At 35.5% G+C, this 11,114-nt stretch overlaps 1 protein-coding gene across 2 annotated transcripts; it reads right to left on the reverse strand.

Annotated features, from left to right (window-relative positions):
* Positions 1 to 4,731: 4,731 nt before the first annotated feature.
* Positions 4,732 to 9,584, reverse strand: si:cabz01083838.1 (macrophage mannose receptor 1). Of its 2 annotated transcripts, XM_052561813.1 has the most exons (6): positions 9,388 to 9,584; positions 7,470 to 7,686; positions 6,938 to 7,312; positions 6,359 to 6,697; positions 5,297 to 5,385; positions 4,732 to 5,110 (listed from the first exon to the last, which is right to left on the reverse strand). In XM_052561813.1, exons 2-6 carry the CDS (start codon positions 7,504 to 7,506, stop codon positions 5,021 to 5,023), a joined length of 930 nt encoding a protein of 309 aa, XP_052417773.1. In that variant the 5' UTR covers positions 7,507 to 7,686; positions 9,388 to 9,584; the 3' UTR covers positions 4,732 to 5,020. The 2 variants fall into 2 exon arrangements, with proteins under 2 accessions (XP_052417773.1, XP_052417774.1); XM_052561814.1 differs by lacking the exon at positions 9,388 to 9,584 and having other exon boundaries at positions 7,470 to 8,019.
* Positions 9,585 to 11,114: the final 1,530 nt, after the last annotated feature.

Below are 11,114 nucleotides of genomic sequence, written 5' to 3' on the forward strand. Positions count from 1 at the left end.
CTGTGTCTATAGCTGTCGAACCGTAGGTATGTTATTGAAACACCAGTCCGTTCGGCTGCTGACGCCAGGATAGCTTCACATCCACTGCCATTCCCTGCTCTCGCAGTGTCTGCTGGACCTGAGGATTACACAAGTTATATTCATTATACCATGAGTCTCTGAGGTCATGTTCTGTTCAGAGACCCAGGCTCTTTATAGCTAAACTTTATCAAAGTATACTTTATATCAGGATACTTACTGACTTAAGTTATTAGAGTTATCTGTAAGTGTTCTGTCAAGTAACGTAAAATGTGCTTCATGTAGTAGCATAATCTTAGCATATCTTAATGATACTAAAATAACATTGCACTAAATCAAATTTAGATCAAACCAATGAAAGTTTATATATATATATATATATATATATATATATATATATATATATATATATATATATAGTTAGAGCATTAAAAAGTAGTTGGACAAAATTTGTTAATTTAGAATTAAACATAAATCAACTAAACCTTGTAACAGGGTTATCAAGGAAAGAAAGATGTCTGTAGTATGTAGCTCACCTTATTCAGCACAGCCTTTCTAACGGCTGGATCATTGACATTATCTCCTGCTTTCACCTTCAGTCTCAAAATCTGATGCTTCACTCGTACTGTGGAGAGAAAATATGTGTGTGTGTGTGTGATCCAGATGATTACTATCACTTTGAACTCAAGATGCCTCACAGTGAATGTTTTGACATATGATAAGGGCTCAGATACATGAAAATTTGTGAAGGTTACATGAATTTCAGGGTTAATGAATAATGAACTTTTTAATTCAAATGTTCAAATGTGCTATATGTGTATACTCAGTTAAAACTTTGGCAGGTAATGATTCAGATGAAATAATTTAATGGGATATATTAGTTATTCAATATCATTAAAAACATTTGATTTCATTTTAAATGAGGATTTTCTGGCTTGAAAATGTTTGAAAGTAGACAATAACATCAGCAACAAATAAAATGATTTAAATAACACCGTACTTGTCTGGCATAAGAAGTAATAGAGTCTTGAGCAGCTTTCATCAGCAATCTGACCATGGTAATCTAAAGCAGCACACGAGTCTTGACCGAACGAGTTGTCCGGCTGTCCTTCAGCCCATCTCAGAGAAGAGCTTGTGCTGGTCTGATCGGACCACATCCACGTGTCTCTGAACAGACCGATCCAGGCACACATGTAATGTTGGATCATCGCGGTTAGCTGCTGATTCACTTCCACGTTCCTGATGGAGATCAAGTCCGTGTAGTTTTCTCTGCAGTAATGCTGACCTTTATTCCAGGACATCTCTGGATTAGTGACTAGTACCGGCTGTCCTTCTGAGGAATACCAGAATGATCATTCACTTTACAACCCAACTTGTTTATGACATAAAATGCAAAAACACAGCTGTAAATGTTTTAAATGTTCAATGTTTTGAAGGACTCAGCTGAGGGGTTTTTTCATTTATCATAAACAAGAGATTTTGTAACATTTTATTCTTATAAATATTCTTATATACTGTCTTTTGACAGTATTTTCTGATTTATGTAGTGATAAAAAGAGAAATCCAGAATCTTATCTGGAAAAAAAACCCTTTAACTCTAACATGACGACAAAACTGAACAAGAATTTTGAACCTGGCTTCATCCAATCTTTATATTAATTTTATTGAAATGTATGTAAATTAGTGCATTTAATTTGATAATGCCCCAATTGCACATAACAAATAACATGGACATAAAACATGTAATAAAAACAATTGTCTTTATTATTATTATTATTATTATTATCATTAAGATAACTGAGGAATAAAATGTAACCATTAAAAATATATTTACATGCTAAAATATAGGTACAGGAACCATTATGTCCCAAAAAATACAAATACATTTACCTCTATTTTAAACTAAAATGTCTAATGCATCGAATTTGACTTATTGGTTCGTTTTCCAATATTAAAATTGGCAGATAAACCAATGTCTATCCATATGTAATAAAACTGTTACAGAAACCAATATATCAATCAACAAATGCTAAAATTGGTGGAGAAATCAAATCTAATTCAGTCTATAAATAAAACTATAAATCATTAATTTACGATTTATTTAGTTTTTTACTAAAACATGTAAGTTACCATAAAATGTCATGTGATGATCTTTGATTGATTTATTGATTGAATTGATGGCTCTGCTGATATCAACATACACAGTAAAAATATATTTCTGAATAACTCGGGAATGACTGATGTTGAGTCTTACCACCACTTTGGCAAATAACTATACACGTCAAATTGCATTCTTCATCCCACCAGTATCCAGTGGTCCTCAGATTTACACAGTATTGTTTTCCATTCAAATTGTTGGGCTGTTCAGAATCCCATGGTAAGAAAGTCACGCTTTCATCTTGATAGGACCAGTGCCAGCTGTTCACATCGTCATACAGTCCAATCCAGATGTAAAACTGTAGTTTCTCTATCAACCTGGTCAGTTCGCTCCACTCTTCATCGGTCTGGACAGTGGCCAGGTCAATGTAGTTCTGTCGACAGTAATCGTGAGCCTCGTCCCATGTTTTATACTCTTCGATCAGAATATACTCACGTGAGCCACACAGAATAACAGACAAAAACACTGTTTGGAAAAATGGAATGGGGTTCATACAAAATCAGCACAAAAATCCAATAATTTAGCATTCAGATAAATAAAAATGACTTACTAACTGAGGTTAAGGTTAAAAAAATACTATCAAACAATCAAGTTCATCCACAAAAACTACACTCACCTGAGAGCAGGAAGAGATGAATCAACCGTTTTTCCATTGCTGCTGAGATTAGCTTGTGTTAGTAAGGTCTTATCCACAGACTAGCTAACAATGAATTGCCCCCAGTATTAAAGTATAGATTTGAGCTGGGGTAAACACACACCCATGTTGATTTGCGTACTGAAATCACTATTTTTTTATTCTTTGACAACAGCAGCATTAGGGCTTCATGGTGTGAAGAGTAGCTCAGCTAATGATGCTCATCAAATGTCTTTACACAAATATACACAGAATCAATCCAGAGAACAGGAAGTTTGCATGGGAAACCATGACATATTTGGCTTTTGTAGGTGAAAAGCTGCATGTATGAATTGATTTAAGTTGAAGTTACAGATTTAAACATCTTGTAGAATAAGAAAGCCATTTAATGAATTGAATAAGTCCTTTCTGTGCATTATTATTGGTGTAAGAAGGCTGTTCTAGTATGTGTGGCAGTGAAAGTGTTATCACATTTTTTTTTTGAATGGAGTCAATGGAGGTGGTACTTCAGTATTTGAAATATACTTCATGTGAGAAAGTAGGATTGATTTTACAGCTCCACCCATTCATTTCCAAACTATCAACAAACTGTTATCCATGACAGTCATAAAACACTGAAAGTGACTCATCAAAATCAAGGCCTTCATGTTCTTCAGTGACACTTATCCTCTAAAGAGAATAATGATCGAGCTGCTTCAAAACTGTTTAGTAGTAGAGAAATTATTTCTACTTATAACATTGAGAATGCAATCAGCTCCATCACTGACCAGATCAAAAATGTACATTGTGTGGAAAACTAGTCAAGAGCAGGTGGAAACAAACACACACTCAATACACTTGTCAACTTTGGCCAACTTTCAGCTGTTTTGCATGCTGTATGTGAAAGCAGCATCATTAAGGGTTAATGGGTTCATAGCTATTCATCGTTCGCTGAGCTAATGATGCACAGCAAATGCATTTACACAAATACAGAAGACTTACATCAGATGACGAATGGAAACATTTACACAGGGATGCATTTGTTCAGGAAAAGCTTTTGAGTGTTCAACCTCTCTATGAATCAGATTAAAAGGTTTCATTTCTCTCACGACTAGACTCAAAAGCAAGAGTTTCAAAAACTGTTTTGGAAAATTGAAGCGACACAAAATACTGTGACATGTCAAATCTGAATTGTGATTGGTACAGAGAGCCATGGATATGCAAGCACATGGCTATATTCTCCACATGAGGAGATATATATATTAGAAATATTTAAATTCATGACCGGTCATTTAATTTTAGCTAACTGATCAATTATTAATTTAGTAGACACTTTGATCAATAAATGGTCAATAAACCTGATGTCACAAAATTGGTTGTTAACCACACGCATGAAGAAGATGACAATTCCAAGAGTCTTTAATAAATCCACAGAATAGCAAACAAAGAAACAAAACCATACACTGACAAGATCAGATAAACACACGGTTTAAATGAGATAGAGGACTAACAAGATAATTACCATTGACAGGTGAGAGAGATAACTAATCAGACCCGAGGAAAAACAACACAACACAAAAGTCCATAACTGTGACACCTGAAGGACAATTGAACACATAACTGTAATAATGTTTCTAATCAGGGTTGTGCCTCCATCGTGTTAATGTAGCACACATATACACACAGAACGTGACATTATTTCATTCAGTTAGAGATGCGCAAACTATTTCTGCATTTTTACCCTAAATCACAGCAGTGAGCATCTGTGAAGGATGTAGACTGTCAAACATACACAACTATTAGCCAATCACAGCAGTGGGCGTGTACTTCAGTCTACAGTCCACACCTACTCAAACTGAGCCTCTGATGAAGGGGTTAAAACGAGACAAAATATCCTATTACTTTTTAATTATCATGTTTTTTTAATGTAAAAAACTTGATAACATTATAAGTGGACATCAGAGAGCAGTACAAAATAAAGATCAAAAACAATTCACGATCACAATTAAAGAACATTAAGTGTAATTTATCTACAATGAACTTTATTAGCTTTTATTACTATAATAACTACAGTATAATGAACCATGATAAATGCAATTAAAGGATTCTAGTAAGTGATTAAGTTTTTTTTTTTTTTTTTAATGTATTTTAAAATGTTACTTTGATTTAGTTAGTTAAGGAATATAATCTTCCCCTTTAATCCATCTTTATCCATCTATAATGTTGCTTTTTCACTTTTGGAACACCACTCCGTTCGGCTGCTCCTGCCATGAGAACTTCACATCTGCTGCTAGTCCCTGCTCTCGCAGTTTCTGCTGGACCTGACGACAGACAGAAGCAAAGACAGAACGGTTATAAAGCTTTAATCTGTCTACTGGGTCATAAACAGATTGAAAGAAGGAAACAGAATGTATAGGGCACTTTAGAAATGATTTCACAGAGACAGACAGGGCATGAGGGGTAGTAAGAACACAAACAGTACTAGAGATTATATTATTATGGTTCACCTCCTTCAACACAGCGTCTTCAGTCCCTGGACCGGTGACATCATCACCTGCGTTCACCTTCAGTCTCAGTATCTGCTGCCTTACTTGTACTGTGTAATATACATAATTTTTTTTTTTTTTTTTAAAGTCACCTTCAGGACAACCTGAAACACAGCCACACTGTGACTATTGTGATATTTTAAAATGACAATAATGCTACAGGAATAACTATATATATACTTCCATATACTTTCAGACTAGTGGATAGAAAATATGGTTACACTTTATTTTAATGTGTCCTTGTTACAATGTAACTATAAATTTAAGTACCGAGCAATATCCGTTAACTATATGTGCTCACTATATGTTTAGGGTTTGGCTTGGGGTTACTTGCATGTGCAGTAATTCTGTAGAATCTATTGCTATTATAAAAGTACATGTAAAGTTTAACAAGGTCGTCTTAAAATTACATTTTACCAAAATATTTACATATACACTTAGGTATTTATTTTATTGTACTTTATATATTTGCATCAGTAGATTTCAATAACAATAAATATCTTCAAATGCCATTTTCTCGAATATATATATATATATATATATATATATATATATATATATATATATATATATATATACCCCCTATAGACCCTATAGTGTACACAACATATAAATGTATGTATGTGAATACACTGTTTACATTCAGATCAAAGTATAAACAATGTATCTGTTTACAGTGCTGTGGACAGAACAGTATACATTGTTTACATGTGAGATACTCTCCAAAGTAGCACTAGGGTGACACAAAGGAGACACTTTTTGGGTGAACTAGCCCTTTAAAGAAATGTAAGTGCTTTTTGGTTGAAAACAAGTGTTGTTTGCCCTTGCAAAACTCAACAGGATGCATAGTTTGAGGAATTAATAACGTCTTGATGATGCACATGCTAAACTGTAATGCTAAGTGTTATTGATGAGCATTGAGAAAAAGACAGGTACATTTTATTATATTCTGTCCATCCATTTTCAGGCAGATGATGTTTTAGCTGGTTTAAACACAAACTGCTCTAAAATAAAAATACTTACATGGACTTTTGCAAAAGAAGAAAAACTTCTCTGAGCAGAGCTCATCAGTTATCAGACCATCCTCACCAACAGCAGCGCAGATTTCACTCTCAAAATAATTATCTGGTTGTCTTTGAGCCCATCGCAGAGAAGAGCTAGTGATGGTCTGATCGGACCACTTCCATGAGTCTCTGAACAGACCGATCCAGATACAGCTCTGATCATCATGGGTCATCGTCCTTAGCAGCTGATTCTCACTCATGTTCTTGACCGTGTATAAGTCTGTGAAGTGTTCTCTACAGAAACTCTGAGCTTGTTTCCAGGACATCTTCTGATCAGTATTTAGTACTGGCCCTTGATCTGAGAAACATCAGAACAACTGATTAACTTATACCTTAATTATACTTAACCTATAGTGCAAGTATGAACTTCACCCACATGTATTTAATTGACCCACATTGGTTTCTGTGGTTTGTGACAAAAAAATGGTGTGTATGTGAAATGTAATACTTCCAATCTATTTTTATTGTGTTATTTCTGATGTGTTTGAGGACATTTTGTTTTAAATGTACAGTGTGTGTACAAGTATATGAGTCTTACCACTTTGACAAACAACGACACATTTAATATCGCAGCCTTTGTCGCGCCAGTATCCATTTGAATGAATCATTACACAGTCTTGGTCTCCTCCATAATTATCCGGCTGATACTCATCCCATCTCGCGTATGTGAGGCGTTCATCTCGAAAAGACCAGCGCCAGCTGTACACGTCATCATAGAGTCCAATCCAGGTGTCAGACAGATAATTAGCCTTTAACTTATTAAACTCGCTCCACTCTTCATCAGTCTGGACAGTGGCCAAGTCAATGTAGTTCTTTCGACAGAAGTTTTGAGCCTCGTCCCATGTTTTATACTCTCGGATCAGAACATACTCAGTGAGTCTATGAGAGTCACACAGAATGACTGAGAGAAAGCCTGTTTAGAAGAAACAGACGCGGGTTAACAAGATTTTTTTATTATCCAACAATTTGCTGAAAGTGTAAACGGCTATTTAGCATTCACATGTGACTTAATGGAGACCAATTTACAAATTTCTTTCTTTAAAACATTCATAAAAACAAAGCAGACTCACCTGAAAACAGAATGAGGTGCATCAGTCTTTGATCCATCCCTGTTGAGGATAGATTGGCTTTCACGAGCTAGGACCACGCCACAAACAAGCTATGGATTAAAGGGTAAAGGGAATGGGTTTATGGTCAGGTTGATCAGGGCGTCTCGAATTGATGGCCCAGAGAGACTCAAGGTGGGGGTATCGTCTCGATCGTATATTTAGGACCCCCCAAAACAACCTGAAGGAAAGAGAAATAAGGAATAAGGATGGCTGAATGGATGAGAATGGGAGCGAAAGGGTGGGCTCAAGAGAAAAAGACAAATGGTACGGTATGAGGTGGGACGATATATATATAGATGTTTGGGGAAGTCAGGTGATTGTTTGGGGCGTGACCCCGCTCCCGAACCTCAGCTAACAGCTCTTCTCACTCTCTGGTGAAAGATAGAAATGTCTAAAGATGCTTTGAAACATGCTGTAGCATGACTGAGGGGTGAATGCACACACATTTTCTTTTCCATATTTAAATCAGCATCTTCATTAGTCGTTAACAGCAGACAATAGAAATCCATGGAGCGAAGATTTGCTCAGCTAATGATGCGCATCAAATGGGTTTTTACACAAATGCAGACAAAATCAGAGAAAGAAGGGAGGGATTTACATGAGAAATCATCCAGCACATGTTTGGGAGAAGTTTCAGTCCAGTCCATATGTGGAAGTAGAATAGAATTGTGCTTACTGATGATGATGATGATGATGATGAAGAAGGCCTGAATCCAGAGACGGAGGGTGGTCAGATTCGCTCACATAATACATTATATTAGATTAGATTAGATTCAACTGTATTATCATTACACATGTGGGTACAAGGAAATGAGATACAATATGAAGTGAATGAAGCTAGTGAATATAGACAGATTTTAAGTCATGGGCTCTGATCAACTTTTCACAAGCATTGAATCATTTTAGAAAGTGATACTAAATATAAATTTTTAACTAAACATACATGTCTGGTCAAAGATTTGATAGATGGCAAATTAAAAAATTAACTTCTGTTAGGTTTATACATTATACTTGTTCATAATGACATAAAACAATCATTAACAATCTTAACATAAAAAAAATCACATACTACATTTTTATTTAAACCTGTTAAACTTGTTTCACACTCAATCTCCTCATGTCTTCTGCCTCTGATTGATAGTTAAGTGTGTTTTAATCATTAAAAGCTCTTTTAGTGTAACAGTACAAACACTTCATGTATCTTCCTGGGGTCAGATCTCTCCTGATTGTGATCAAGTAAAAGTCAGAATAAGGTCAGTAATATCTCCAGATGAAATCTTACTGGACTGAAGCAGCTCAGCTTTACTTGATTCTCCATCAATCATGTTTTAGAGTCTCAAATCTTTTGTGGAGTGTTTGTTTCCAGAAGCTTTACTTTCACTGTTCCTCAGCGGAGGAATGATCTTCACAAGCCTCCAGAACATCTCACATCTTCTGAGGAGCCTTGATTTCTTCAGCTCTCAATCAGCATTGCATTACATTGCAATTTATGCTTTGATCTCTAAATGAAAGCGTCATGTCAAGTGAAAGAACAGCGCTCTCTTCCTCCCTCAATACTCATGACTGAAGTGCCCTTGAGCAAGGCACTGAACCCACAGTTGGATATATAGCTGTCCACTGCTCCTGGTGTGTGTTCATGGTGTGTGTGTGTGTGTGTGTGTGTACTTCTCACTGCTGTGTGTGTGTGTGTGCACTTGGATGGGTTAAATGCAGAGCACCAATTCTGAGTATGGGTTACCACACTTGGCAAATGTCACGACTTTCACTTTGTATTTTAAGTTCTCATGTTTTTCATATTTTAGTGTTTGACAAGCTGCAAGAAAGTTTTTTTTTTTTCTGTTTTTAAATAAAAAAATATATATTATAAAAATAAAAATACTTTTGGTCTGATCTGTCCACTTCCAGGAGTCTCTGAACAGACCGATCCAGATACAGCTCTGATCATCATGGGTCATCGTCCTTAGCAGCTGATTCTCACTCATGTTCTTGACCGTGTATAAGTCTGTGAAGTGTTCTCTACAGAAACTCTGAGCTTGTTTCCAGGACATCTTCTGATCAGTATTTAGTACTGGCCCTTGAACTAAGAAACATCAGAACAACTGTTGGCAAGAACTTTCACCCTTTGCTAAGAAATGTACCTTTAGTACAAACATTTTTTTTTTTTTTTTTACTATTGTAAAACACAATAACATTTAATACGCTTCATTTTTATTTGATATATTATAATATGTCAAATTAATTTAGATGAAAAAATTAATAAATGAGGAGACAAGTCTCAATTTTGAGTAAGCTTTGAGTAGAACATTTCATGTATTTCATATGATAGTGTTTCACAAGCTATTGGATATATATAGATTTTTTTTTTTTTTTTTTTTTTTGAAGTGTTGATTTTGAAGTGTTGAAGTGAGGGTCAATGAGGGAGTCAATATAACTCCAACACAAAGTTGAAAAATCTTATCCGAAATTCCTCTGCATGTTGAAATGTTAAGTCATGCACATCCATGACTGTGAATACGAAATGTTCACCACATTTCAAGAATAAATTAATAGTTCAAACAGTATTCTGAGCCCAAAACAACATTGGGACTGGCTGCACCAGCTGGACAAACACCCGGTTTTAAGACTAGGCTGGATGTTAAATGAAATTTAAGTTGTGTGTAGAATTAGGCATGTTGCAACAGGTGTAAGTATTCATGAAAGGCTTCATGTCTTAGCCCAGCATAAGGCTTACACCCAACTTTTTTACATTTAGCTGGTGCAACTAGCCCCAGCAGAGTTACCTTTTTATATATTTGAATTGCTTTAAGCATTTTTGACTTCAACTCCTCAATACACCATTTCTCTGTAGGAATTAATGAAAGCATAATGTATGCATAAAAGTATATGAGTCTTACCACTTTGACAAATAATGACACATTTAAGATTGCAGTTTTCATAATGCCAGTATCTATTTGAATGAAGCATTACACAGTCTTGGTCTTTTCCATAATAATCTGGCTGATTCTCATCCCATCTTGTGTATGTGGGGCATTCATTTGGAAAAGACCAGTTCCAGCTCTTCACGTCATCATAGAGTCCAATCCAAGTCTTAGATCCATATTTAGCTCTTAACTTGTTTAATTCGCTCCACTCTTCATCAGTCTGGACAGTGGCCAAGTCAGAGTCAAGTGCTTTCAACAGAAATCTGGAGCCTCTTTCCAAATTTTACGCTCTCGGACCAGAACATAATGATGTGAGATGCACAGAATGACAGAGAAAACGTCAGGTTAATAAGAAAAAAATTGGTTTCAAATGATCCACTAATTTGATAAAGGCAAAGACGATTACCAAGCATTCAGATGTGATTTAATGGAGGCAGAAAATTAATTCAGTCCATCTTACATGTGAAAAATTTAGGTCCTACAGAGATGCACTTTATTATACTGTTGTTATTTATGGTATAGACAGCCAAAAGACACAAGACATATATTTTTCCAATATTCTCTAAAGCATTCATACAAATAAAAGAGATTTACCTGAAAACAAAGCGATGTGAAACAGTAAGACTTCCATCACTGTTGAGGATCGATTAGGTTAGTGAGCTCCTCTCATCCTCTGCTAATAAAC

This window comes from Carassius gibelio, chromosome B7, assembly GCF_023724105.1.
Source record: "Carassius gibelio isolate Cgi1373 ecotype wild population from Czech Republic chromosome B7, carGib1.2-hapl.c, whole genome shotgun sequence".
In the NCBI taxonomy this organism is placed as follows: Eukaryota; Metazoa; Chordata; class Actinopteri; order Cypriniformes; family Cyprinidae; genus Carassius; species Carassius gibelio.